The 13,752-nt window shown below is 50.9% G+C and overlaps 1 protein-coding gene across 1 annotated transcript in view; it reads left to right on the top strand.

Annotated features, from left to right (window-relative positions):
- Window positions 1-2,261: 2,261 nt before the first annotated feature.
- PPP1R13L (protein phosphatase 1 regulatory subunit 13 like) overlaps window positions 2,262-13,752 on the top strand; it is a 33,693-nt gene continuing 22,202 nt past the window's right edge. Inside the window, exon 1 of the mRNA XM_082263374.1 lies at window positions 2,262-2,388. Within this exon, the coding sequence (XP_082119500.1) occupies window positions 2,267-2,388 (122 nt within the window). The 5' untranslated portion in view covers window positions 2,262-2,266. The remainder of the gene's footprint in view (window positions 2,389-13,752) is intronic.

The following is a 13,752-nucleotide window of genomic DNA, read 5'->3' as shown; positions in this document are numbered from 1 at the left end:
GAGGCCGCTACAGTAGCGGTTCTCAAAGGGTCCTCTACAATACCACAATCCTGGGAAATACCCCAACAATACCACCATCCTGGGAGATACCCCAACAATACCACCATCCTGGGAGATACCCCAACAATACCACCATCCTGGACGAAGACCCAACAATAGGCTGGTTCTAGAAGGGTCGCCTGCAATACCACTATCCTGGAAGAGGCCGCTACAGTAGCGGTTCTGGAAGGGTCCTCTACAATACCACAATCCTGGGAGATACCCCAACAATACCACCATCCTGGGAGATACCCCAACAATACCACCATCCTGGGAGATACCCCAACAATACCACCATCCTGGACGAAGACCCAACAATAGGCTGGTTCTAGAATGGTCGCCTGCAATACCACTATCCTGGAAGAGGCCGCTACAGTAGCGGTTCTCAAAGGGTCCTCTACAATACCACAATCCTGAAAGCGGGCCCCAACAATAGCGGTTCTAGAATGACCCCCCTACAAAACTACCATCCTAGAAGAGACCCGAACAATAGCTGGGTTTTAGAAGGGCCCCCTACAATACCACAATCCTGGAAGAGACCCCAACAATAGCGGTTCTAGAAGGTTCCTCCTCCTATACCACCATCCTGGAAGAGGCCCCTACAGTAGCGGTTTTAGAAGGGTTCTCTACTATACCTCCATCCTAGAGGAGGCACCAACAGTAGCATGGTTCTAGAAGGGTCCCCTATAATACCAACTTCCTGGAAGAGACCCCTACAATAGCGTGGTTCTAGAAGAGTCTCCTAAATTACCACCATGCTGGAAGAGACCTCCAGGATATTCTGGTTCTGGAACAGGGTAGAAGAGGCCCCAACATTAGCGGTTCTAGAAGGGTGGTCCTCCTATACCACCATCCTGGAAGAGGCCCCTACAGTAGTGGTTCTAGAAGGGTTTTCTACTATACCTCCATCCTAGAGGAGGCACCAACAATAGTATGGTTCTAGAAGGGTCCCCTATAATACCACCATCCTGGAAGAGACCCCTACAATAGCGTGGTTCTAGAAGGGTCTCCTAAATTACCAACATGCTGGAAGAGACCTCTTGGATATCCTGGTTCTGGAACAGGCCTCTGCTTTCCAAACTCCCCAGCAGTAAGATGGTCCTAGAGGAACTCCCTATGATGGCACTTTCTTGACAAAAGCCCCTATGATGATGTGGTTTTAAAAGAAGTCCTTTATGGTGGCATAGTTCTAGAAGAGTCCCTTAAAATAACCTGGTCCTAGAAAAGGACCCTAGAATAGCACAGCCATAGAAGAGTCCCCTATGGTAGCGTGGTCTGGGAAGAGCCCCCCATGATGGCACAACAAAAGTTTCCCACAGCAGAAAGGTCTTTGAGGACTTTTCTATAAGTGCATGATCCTGAGAGTGGCCCCTATGATAATGTGGTACCGGAGGGAGCCCCCCTGGGGTAGCACGATTCCGAAGGGAGCCTCCCCCTGGGGTAGCACGGTCCCGGAGGGAGCCCCCCCCCCCCGGGGTAGCACGGTCCCGGAGGGAGCCCCCCCCCCCTTGGGGTAGCACGGTCCCGGAGGGAGCCCCCCCCGGGGTAGCACGATTCCAGAGGGAGCCCCCCCCGGGGTAGCACGGTCCCAGAGGGAGCCCCCCCCTGTGGTAGCACGATTCCAGAGGGAGCCCCCCCCTGGGGTAGCACGGTCCCGGAGGGAGCCCCCCCCTGGGGTAGCACGGTCCCGGAGGGAGCCCCCCCTGGGGTAGCACGGTCCCGGAGGGAGCCCCCCCCTGGGGTAGCACGGTCCCGGAGGGAGCCCCCTGGGGTAGCACGGTCCCGGAGGGAGCCCCCTGGGGTAGCACGGTCCCGGAGGGAGCCCCCTGGGGTAGCACGGTCATGGAGGGAGCCCCCTGGGGTAGCACGGTCCCAGGGGTAACCCCTGGGGTAGCACGGTCCCGGAGGGAGCTTCCCTTGCGTAGATCAGTGTTCAGCTCTTCTATGATCACACTATAGTAATGCATTGAGGGTAGAAGCTGTGAGTTATAGAATGACCCCCAGGGTCCCTCCAGTGAGGGATGGGGGCCGTCCTCCCCCCCCTTATCCTGTGTTTGTAGTGAATGACCCCCTGGGGCCCCTCCAGTGATGGCTGTGAGCCGTCCTCCCCATTATCCTGTGATAGGTGACTATTACCTGTTTGTCAAGCAGCTCCGCCCCTCTGTACAGGTATAATCCTGGTACACACCTGTACTGTCACATTACAGAGTACCTAGCAGAGGAGAGGATGGTGCAGACCCAGTCCAGACCCAAACTGACCCGCTTCAGTAGCCTGGCGTCCCTTCCTGGGAGCCAGAAACTGCGCAGCCGCCTGTGGTACGTGAGCAACGCCGTCACTTCTTTACCTGTGTGTGTGTTTGTATAGGTCAGTAGTCTGTACACCTGTACATGTATGTGTATGTAGCTAAGCAGTATATATACCTGTACATGTATGTGTATGTAGCTCAGCAGTATATATACCTGTACATTTATGTGTATGTAGCTAAGTAGTGTATATACCTGTACATGTATGTAGCTCAGTAGTGTATATACCTGTACATGTATGTGCATGTAGCTTAGCAGTATATATACCTGTACATGTATGTACCTCGGCAGTGTATATATACCTGTACGTAGTGTATGTACCGTGTATTGTGTGTTTGTCTTTAAGTCGCTTCCAGTGTACAATGCTCGGGGTTGGGGGTGATGGGTGGGACGTGTTGGGACCTCTGTATATGGAGAAGGACGTTCTCTATCTGTTCCCAGTGCAGTTCTTCTATATTTTTAGCTCTTTACTGATAGTGTGCTGGGCTGGCCGCTCTCTTACAGGAGAAGAGGGACTCCGGAGAGATGAATTCCAAGCATTGTATATTTTTATATAATGACATTGTTCCAGCTGGGATTTCTGGAGGGTCCTGGATAAGGTGCCCCCATGATAGGGAGGGGCCTGGGTAGATTCCCCCATGATACGGAGGGGCCTGGGTAGATTCCCCCATGATACGGAGGGGCCTGGGTAGATTCCCCCATGATACGGAGGGGCCTGGGTAGATTCCCCCATGATACGGAGGGGCCTGGGTAGATTCCCCCATGATACGGAGGGGCCTGGGTAGATTCCCCCATGATACGGAGGGGCCTGGGTAGATTCCCCCATGATACGGAGGGGCCTGGGTAGATTCCCCCATGATACGGAGGGGCCTGGGTAGATTCCCCCATGATACGGAGGGGCCTGGGTAGATTCCCCCATGATACGGAGGGGCCTGGGTAGATTTCCCCCATGATACGGAGGGGCCTGGGTAGATTTCCCCCATGATACGGAGGGGCCTGGGTAGATTTCCCCCATGATACGGAGGGGCCTGGGTAGATTTCCCCATGATACGGAGGGGCCTGGGTAGATTCCCCCATGATACGGAGGGGCCTGGGTAGATTCCCCCATGATACGGAGGGGCCTGGGTAGATTCCCCCATGATACGGAGGGGCCTGGGTAGATTCCCCCATGATGGGGAGGGGCCTGGGTAGATTCCCCCATGATGGGGAGGGGCCTGGGTAGATTCCCCTATGATACGGAGGGGCTTGGACAGGTTCTCAGGTTGGAGACCTCATGTATGGACTGCATTCCCCACCATGCTGCGCCATTTCCAGACCCACCGACCAGATCTTCATCCCAATCTTCATATCTCTTATAGAAAGATCGATGAACTCTAGTACAGGACAGAGATCTCCGAGCCCTCCTATAGAGAGATCATTGTCTGGTGTGGTTGGATCTGCTAGGTCCGGAACGGTTTGATGGGTTTCAGGAGGTGATGGGTATTATCCCCCAGGGTTGAGGCCAGTACTGGGGGTGAGTGTGTTCATCCAGTCATTGGATCCTCTGCTGTCTCATATTTCTGGGCAGCTTTAGATTGCCTGGTCATTGGTCACCTAGTGGTGTGTCCAAGTATAGGATATGAATCCATCAGTGATGACCTCCTATGCCAAGGTGCCCCCCATTCATCCGGGTGTTGGAGGTGGGAATAGTTATTGTAGTGAATTCTGAGGCTTCTCCAGATGGTGGGAAATCCGTGTTCCCGGCTACTGGTGGCCCCTGATTGGCTCCGGAACTCTGCAGACTCTTCTCCACCCATTGGACCTGGTGGTCATGTGATTATAGGACCAGGAACTGATGAATGTCCCATCAGAAGAAGATGGGATTCCGATCTGTCTAGTATCAGAGTGACTAACCGGTGAACCTTGTGCCAGGAATAGCAATACTCTCGAAGTGGGACCCTGGCGTCACCCTGACCTAAATATTTCCCTACATTACATAACCCCAGAACGCAGCCTGCCTCTTCCGTAAGCGGTTCTTGGCAGAGGCTTGTGTGACACGTCAGGAACCGTCCTACAGATGGGAGGATTGGGAAGTATTTAGGGTGATAGGAAAGTCCAAGAAACTCCGGCTGGGACATCTGCATTCTACAGCCTCAATGTTGTGGCCCCAGCGGTTGAAGAGGACTTCGCTGCCATGTGGAGGTCCAAGTCTGGCCTTCACCGGGGACTGCACAATGAAGGACAAGTTCCACCGCCTACAGGTTGTCCTGCTGGTGATGAGATCAGCCATAGAAGGGAGGGGTGGTGTAAGGCAAGGGTCTCCAAACTTTCTAAACAAACCACCAGTTTACTATCCTTCAGACTTTAGGGGGCGCTGGATTGTGGCCAGTGGGAGTAGAAATTGTCCTGGTGTCAGAGTAAACAATTCATCATTGATATTAGGGGGAGGAACAGTACCCCATCATTGGTGTCAGTGAGAGGAATAGTACCCCATCATTGGTGTCAGTGGGAGGAACAGTACCCCATCATTGGTGTCAGTGGGAGGAATAGTGTCCCATCATTGGTGTCAGTGGGAGGAATAGTACCCCATCATTGGTGTCAGTGGGAGGAACAGTACCCCATCATTGGTGTCAGTGGGAGGAATAGTGTCTCATCATTGGTGTCAGTGGGAGGAATAGTACCCCATCATTGGTGTCAGTGGGAGGAACAGTACCCCATCATTGGTGTCAGTGGGAGGAATAGTGTCCCATCATTGGTGTCAGTGAGAGGAATAGTACCCCATCATTGATGTTAGTGGGAGGATTACTGCCCTATCATTGGTGCACAGGATCCTGGACAGGCGCCCCCATCCTAGACAGGGTCCTTGAAGGTTCTCAGGTGTCAGTGGGAGGAATACTGCCCCATCATTGGGGTCAGTGGGAGGAATACTGCCCCATCATTGGGGTCAGTGGGAGGAATACTGCCCCATCGTTGGTGTCAGTGGGAGGAATACTGCCCCATCGTTGGTGTCAGTGGGAGGAATACTGCCCCATCGTTGGTGTCAGTGGGAGGAATAGTGCCCCATCATTGGGTCAGTGGGAGGAATAGTGCCCCATCATTGGTGTCAGTGGGAGGAATAGTGCCCCATCATTGGTGTCAGTGAGAGGAATAGTACCCCAGCGTTGGTGTCAGTGAGAGGAATAGTACCCCAGCGTTGGTGTCAGTGAGAGGAATAGTACCACATCATTGATGTTAGTGGGAGGATTACTGCCCTATCATTGGTGCACAGGATCCTGGACAGGCAACCCCATCCTAGACAGGGTCCTTGAAGGTTCTCAGGTGTCAGTGGGAGGAATACTGCCCCATCATTAGGGTCAGTGGGAGGAATACTGCCCCATCATTGGGGTCAGTGGGAGGAATAGTGCCCCATCATTGGGGTCAGTGGGAGGAATAGTGCCCCATCGTTGGTGTCAGTGGGAGGAATAGTGCCCCATCATTGGGGTCAGTGGGAGGAATACTGCCCCATCATTTGGGTCAGTGGGAGGAATAGTGCCCCATCATTTGGGTCAGTGAGAGGAATAGTGCCCCATCATTGATGTCAGTGGGAGGAATAGTGCCCCATCATTTGGGTCAGTGAGAGGAATAGTGCCCCATCATTGATGTCAGTGGGAGGAATACTGCCCCATCATTGGGGTCAGTGGGAGGAATAGTGCCCCATCATTGGTGTCAGTGGGAGGAATAGTGCCCCATCGTTGGGGTCAGTGGGAGGAATAGTGTCCCATCATTGGTGTCAGTGGGAGGAATAGTGCCCCATCGTTGGGGTCAGTGGGAGGAATAGTGTCCCATCATTGGTGTCAGAGGGAGGAATAGTGCCCCATCATTTGGGTCAGTGGGAGGAATAGTGCCCCATCATTTGGGTCAGTGAGAGGAATAGTGCCCCATCATTGATGTCAGTGGGAGGAATACTGCCCCATCATTGGGGTCAGTGGGAGGAATAGTGCCCCATCATTGGTGTCAGTGGGAGGAATAGTGCCCCATCGTTGGGGTCAGTGGGAGGAATAGTGTCCCAAGGGCTGGATAAAGGCAATCAAAGGGCCGCAGTTTGGAGTCCACTGGTGTAAGGGTTGGGTTCAGCCCTGGCTTTGGTAGTGGAGCAGCAGTGTTGGTCGTACCAGGATGACCAGTGGAGAGTGGTCCAGGCCGGTCCATAATCTGGTCTTTCAACGAAGAAGCCGTAGCCGGAGAAGCTCACTCCAGATGTTGGGGAGGTTGGGCTTCATGGCGATGATGCTTTGTAGTGCTGTGAGTGGATGTAGCTGGTTGGGACACAGGTAAAGCCTTGCTGCATATGACCACCATGGTGCCCACATACTATGTTTGGTACAAACAAACCAAGCATACTCCTTCCAGCGACACACCATAAAGCTAATGTTATGGTCACAAGATGGATGGAGCCATCGTAGTAGAAGTCCAGAGAATACCGGTTTACCCACACACTGCAGTTCCCAGCGACGCAAGCGCGCCCCCTCGCGCTGCAGTGTGTAATGTCACCATCCTTCCGAGAACAGTAGGTGAGATCTTATGAGAAGATCCTTCCAGTTCATTGCAAGAGCATCTTCTGGATGTTTTCCTTCTCAGTATGTTAGAACTGGGGGGGGGGGGGGTCCACCTCCCATAATGCAGTGGCAATTCCCTTTCTGGGGAGAGGGGGGGTGGGCACGGCTCAGACTTTAGGAAGGGGCCAGGAATTGGTAACATCTCCATTTCGATGAGATAGAGGTGAGCAGAGCTTTGTGTTTAGTGAGGACATCCAATATCGTTGTCCTCCGTTTTCTACACTTCTGTTATTTCACAGTTCTTCTTTACCAGGATAGGAGGTAGCATGGTGCCGGTGACGGTGTCCTGGATAGGAGGTAGCATGGTGCCGGTGTCCTGGATAGGAGGTAGCATGGTGCCGGAGACGGTGTCCTGGATAGGAGGTAGCATGGTGCCGGAGACGGTGTCCTGGATAGGAGGTAGCATGGTGCCGGTGACGGTGTCCTGGATAGGAGGTAGCATGGTGCCGGTGACGGTGTCCTGGATAGGAGGTAGCATGGTGCCGGTCGCGGTGTCCTGGTAATCCTCCTCCTATATGGGAACCTAGGATCACTCCGAGATGGTGGCTCTAGTGTGGCCTGCTTGTATCTTTCCTGTAGACACTGACACTCAGGAGGATTAAAGGAATGTTCTCCACCTTGTAGTGAAGTTCCTCCATGTAGCTACAGGGTCCACAGAGAACCCCACCCCCGTACAACCCGCCATTCCCAACCACGCCTGCAGGACCCACAGAGAACCCCACCCCCATACAACCCACCATTCCCAACTACGCCTGCAGAGCCCACAGAGAACTCCTCTAACCCACCATACCCAACCACGTCTGCAAGGTACACAGAGAACCCCCTCCAACCCACCATACCCAACCACGTCTGCAGGGTCCACAGAGAACCCCCCCCCCCCCCCGCACCCACCATACCCAACCACGTCTGCAAGGTACACAGAGAACCCTACCCCCCCCCCCCCCAACCCACCATACCCAACCACGTCTGCAAGGTACACAGAGAACCCTACCCCCCCCGCAACCCACCATACCCAACCACGTCTGCAGGGTCCACAGAGAACCCTACCCCCCCCCGCACCCACCATACCCAACCACGTCTGCAAGGTACACAGAGAACCCTACCCCCCCCCCCGCAACCCACCATACCCAACCACGTCTGCAAGGTACACAGAGAACCCTACCCCCCCCCCTCAACCCACCATACCCAACCACGTCTGCAGGGTCCACAGAGAACCCTACCCCCCCCCCCGCACCCACCATACCCAACCATGTCTGCAAGGTACACAGGGAACCCTACCCCCCCCCCCGCAACCCACCATACCCAACCACGTCTGCAGGGTCCACAGAGAACCCTACACAACCCCCCCCCCCCCCCCCCGCAACCCTCCATACCCAACCACTTCTGCAGGGTCCACAGAGAACCCCCACCCCCGTACAACCCACCATTTCCAACTACGCCTGCAGGGCCCACAGAGAACTCCTCTAACCCACCATACCCAACCACGTCTGCAGGGTCCACAAAGAACCCAACCCACCATACCCAACCACGTCTGCAGGGTCCACAGAGAACCCCATCCCCGCCCCCTGCAACCCACCATACCCAACCACGTCTGCAGGGTCCACAGAGAACCCCATCCCCACCCCCTGCAACCCACCATACCCAACTACGCCTGCAGAGCCCACAGAGAACTCCTCTAACCCACCATACCCAACCACGTGTGCAGGGTCCACAGAGAACCCTACCCCCCCCGCAACCCACCGTACCCAACCACGTCTGCAGGGTCCACAGGAAACCCCATCCCCACCCCCCCCCCAACCCACCATTCCCAACTATGCCTGCAGGGCCCACAGAGAACTCTTCTAACCCACCATACCCAACCACGTCTGCAAGGTACACAGAGAACCCCCTCCAACCCGCCATACCCAACCACGTCTGCAGGGTCCACAGAGAACCCCACCCCCCGCAACCCACCATACCCAACCACGTCTGCAGGGTCCACAGGGTACCCCATCCCCACCCCCTGCAACCCACCATACCCAACCACGTCTGCAGGGTCCACAGAGAACCCCCTCCCCACCCCCTGCAACCCACCATACCCAACCACGTCTGCAGGGTCCACAGAGCACCCCATCCCTGGTACAGTGCTCCATGGAGTGCGGAGATCCCTGCACCATGTGTGTATAAAGTGTTACAGAGGGAAAAATAATTATTTGATCCCCTGCAGATTTTGTAAGTTTGCCCACTTACCAAGAAATGAAGGGTCTATAATTATTATTATTATTATACTGGATTAAAATATTGCCAACAGTTTGCGCAGCTCTTTACAACATGAGGACAGACAGTACAGTTACAATGCAATTCAATACAGAAGGATTAGGAGGACTCTGCTTGTGGAGCTTACAGTCTAAAGATGGGGGAGGTGGTAGAAAGGGAATAGCTGCGGGGATGATCTAATGGATGTGACTCGGGTGCAGTTCTTAAATGGAGGAGATTCTAAGGATCATCTAAAGGCGGACAGGGTAGGGGCTGACCTAGCTGTACATACTTGGGCAGGGAGTTCCAGGGATGGGAGAGGCTCTGGAGAAGTGCTGGAGGTGAGCATGGGAGGAGGTGACAAGGGAGCTAAAGAGCAGGAGGTCTTAAAAGGAGCTGAGTGGATGATAATTTTTATCATAGGTGTATTTTATATGATAGAGACAGAATATCAACCAAAAATCCAGAAATAACACATGATACAAATGTTATAAATGGAGTTACAGTTCAGAGAGTAAAATAAGTATTTGATCCCCTACCAAACAATAATTCTGCCTCCCACAGACTGGCTACAGTAGGTGCTCATGTGGTCACAGATTAGTCCTGTCAGTGTAAGAAGGAGCTCCTAACCACACCTCGTTATGTGTATAGAAGACACCCGCCCACAGAATCTCTTTCCTCCAATCACAGCTCACCATCATGGGAAGACCAAAGAGCTGTCAGAGGAGGTCGGGGAGAAGATTGGAGACCGGCACAAGGCTGGAATGGGCTACAAGACCATCAGTAAGAAGCTTGGTGAGATGGAGACAACTGTTGAAATGATTATGGACAATGGAAGAAATACAAAATAACCATCAATGGTCCTCAGTCTGGAGCTCCATGCAAGATTTCTCCTCATGGGGTGAGGATGGTCATGAGAAAAGTGAGGGATCAGCCCAGAACTTCATGGGAGGAGCTTGTGAACAGTCACCTTCCCTACAGTCACCTTCCCTACAGTCACCTTCCCTACAGTCACCTTCCCTACAGTCACCGTCCCTACAGTCACCGTCCCTACAGTCACCCTCCCTACAGTCACCGTCCCTACAGTCACCGTCCCTACAGTCACCTTCCCTACAGTCACCGTCCCTACAGTCACCGTCCCTACAGTCACCCTCCCTACAGTCACCCTCCCTACAGTCACCGTCTCTACAGTCACCATCTCTACAGTCACCATCTCTACAGTCACCATCCCTACAGTCATGCATGGAGGTGGAAATGTTCTGAATTGGGGCGGTTTCTCTCCTAAAGGTACAGGCCAACTTTGCCACATTGAGGGGCCAATGGACGGGGCCATGAATTGAAAAATCTTGGATGAGAACCTTCTTCCCTCAGCCAGAACACTGAAGATGGGTCATGGATGGGTCTTCCAGCATGACAATGACCCAAAACATATCGCCAAGGCAACAAAGGAGTGGCTCAAGAAGAAGCACATTAAGCCCATGGAGTGGCCTAGTCAGTCTCTAGACCTTCATCCTATAGAAATGTATGGAGAAAGCTGTAACTTTGAGTTGCCAAGCAACAGCCAAGAAACCTTAAAGGAGTTATTTTGTGTTGTCACATGAAAAGATAGAATAAAATATTTACAAAAATGTCAGGGGTGTACTTACTTCTGTAGTATTCTGTAAGTAGAACATGTTTGGTTTTTTTTTTTTTTAAACAAGACTTTACTATCACTTTAAGGATTTAGAGAAGATCTGTAAAGAGAGGACCAAAATCCCTCCTGAGATGTGTGCAAACCTGGGGGCCAACTACAAGAAACGTCTGACCTCTGTGACCTCTGACCTCTGTGATTGCTGATTTTGTACGTTTGCCCGCTGACCGAGAAATGATCAGTCTATAATTTTATTGGTCGGTTTATTTTACCAGTGAGAGACGGAATAACAACAAAAATATCCAGAAAAATTTCAAAAAAGTTTTATAAATTGATTTGGATTTTAATGAGTGAAATAAGTATTTGACCCCTTAGTAGTTGGTGGAGAAACCCTTGTTGGCAATCTCAGAGGTCAGAGGTTTCTTGTAGTTGGCCTCCAGGTTTGCACACATCTCAGGAGGGATTTTGTCCCCCTCCTCTTCGCAGATCTTCTCCAAGTCATTAAGGATTTGAGGCTGACGTTTGGTAACTCAAACCTTCAGCTCCCTCCACATATTTTCTATGGGATGAAGGTCTGGAGACTGGCTAGGCCACTGCAGGACCTTAATGTGCTTCTTCTTGAGCCACTCCTTTGCCTTGCCCGTGTGTTTTGGGTCATTGTCATGCTGGAATTCCCATCCATGACCCATTTTAATGCCCTAGCTAAAGGGAAGGAGATTTTCACCCAAGATTTGATGGTACATGGCCCCGTCCATCGTCCCTTTGATGCGGTGAAGTTGTCCCCTTTTAGCAAGATAACACCCTGAAAGCATGTTGTTTCCACCTCCATGTGTGACGGTGGGGGATGGTGTTCTTGGGGTCATAGGCAGCATTCCTCCTCCTCTAAACACGGCGAGTTGAGTTGATGCCAAAGAGCTCAATTTTGGTCTCCTCTGACCACAACACTTTCCCCCAGTTCTCCTCTGAATCATTCAGATGTTCATTAGCAGACATCAGACGGGCTGTACCATGTGATTTCCTGAGCAGGGGGACCTTGTGGGTGCTGCAGGATTTCAGTCCTCCATGGGGTAGTGTGTTACCAATTGTTTTCTTGGTGACGATGGTCCCAGCTGAAATCATTGAGAAGATTCTCCCGTGTAGTTCTGGGCTGATTCCTCACCGTTCTCCATCATCATTGAACCTCCATGAGGTGAGATCTTCCATGGAGCCCCAGACTGAGGGAGACTGACAGTTATTTTCTGTTTCTTCCAACCAACTGTTGTCACCTCTCACCAAGCTGCTTGGCGATGGTCTTGTAGCCATTCCAGCCTTGTGTAGGTCTCCAATCTTCTCCCTGACATCCTTGGACAGCTCTTTGGTCTTGGCCATGATGGAGAGATTGGAGTCTGATTGGTTGATTCTGTGGACAGGTGTCTTCTATACAGGTAACAAGCTGAGATTAGGAGCACTCCCTATAAGAGAATCCTCCTAATCTCAGCTTGTTACCTGTATAGAAGACACCTGTGAGACAGAAATCTGCTGATTGGTCGGGGGTCAAATACTTATTTCACTCATTAAAATGCAAATCAATTTATAACTTTTTTGAAATGCGTTTTTCTGGATATTTTTGTTATTCTGTCTCTCACTGGTAAAATAAACCGACCAATAAAATTACAGACTGATCATTTCTATGTCAGTGGGCAAACGTACAAAATCAGCAGGGGGGTCAAATACTTATTTTACTCACTGAACTGCAACTCCATTTAAAATGTGTAGGGGATTCTTCACTGTCAGAGCAGTAAGGATGTGGAATTCTCTTCCACAAGCAGTTGTATCAGCAGGGAGCATCGATCGTTTAAATAACTATTAGATGAGCACCTTAAAGACCACACCATAGAGGGGTATACAATGTACAACATACAGGGGTATACAGTGTACAACATACAGGGGTATACAATGTACAACATACAGGGTGTATGCAATGTACAAGATACAGGGTGTATGCAATGTACAAGATACAGGGGTATACAATGTACAAGATACAGGGGTATACAATGTACAAGATACAGGGGTATACAATGTACAAGATACAGGGATATACAATGTACAAGATACAGGAGTATACATTGTACAACATACAGGGGGTATACAATGTACAACATACAGGGGGTATACAATGTACAACATACAGGGGGTATACAATGTACAACATACAGGGGGTATACAATGTACAACATACAGGGGTATACAATGTACAACATACAGGGGTATACAATGTACAACATACAGGGGGTATACAATGTACAACATACAGGGGGTATACAATGTACAACATACAGGGGTATACAATGTACAACATACAGGGTGTATGCAATGTACAAGATACAGGGGTATACAGTGTACAACATACAGGGGTATACAGTGTACAACATACAGGGGTATACAATGTATAACATACAGGGGGTATACAATGTACAACATACAGGGGGTATACAATGTACAACATACAGGGGGTATACAATGTACAACATACAGGGGTATACAATGTACAACATACAGGGGTATACAATGTACAACATACAGGGGGTATACAATGTACAACATACAGGGGGTATACAATGTACAACATACAGGGGTATACAATGTACAACATACAGGGGTATACAATGTACAACATACAGGGATATACAATGTACAACATACAGGGGTATACAATGTACAACATACAGGGGTATACAATGTACAACATACAGGGGTATACAATGTACGGTTACCAGCAAACACACACACATCATAGGTTGAACTGGATGGACTGAGGTCTTTTTTCAACTTCACAAACTATGTAACATTTGTATCATGTGTTTTTTTTTTTTCTGGATTTCTGGTTGATATTCTGTCTCCATCATATAAAATACACCTATGATAAAAATGATACACCCGCCATTTCTTAGTAAGTGGGCAAACTTACACAATCTGCAGGGTTCAAATTAT

The sequence above is a fragment of the Pelophylax lessonae genome (assembly GCF_965119305.1).
Source record: "Pelophylax lessonae genome assembly, chromosome: 7".
In the NCBI taxonomy this organism is placed as follows: Eukaryota; Metazoa; Chordata; class Amphibia; order Anura; family Ranidae; genus Pelophylax; species Pelophylax lessonae.
Note: the sequence above shows the minus strand (reverse complement) of the source record. Positions and strands in the feature narration are given on the sequence as shown.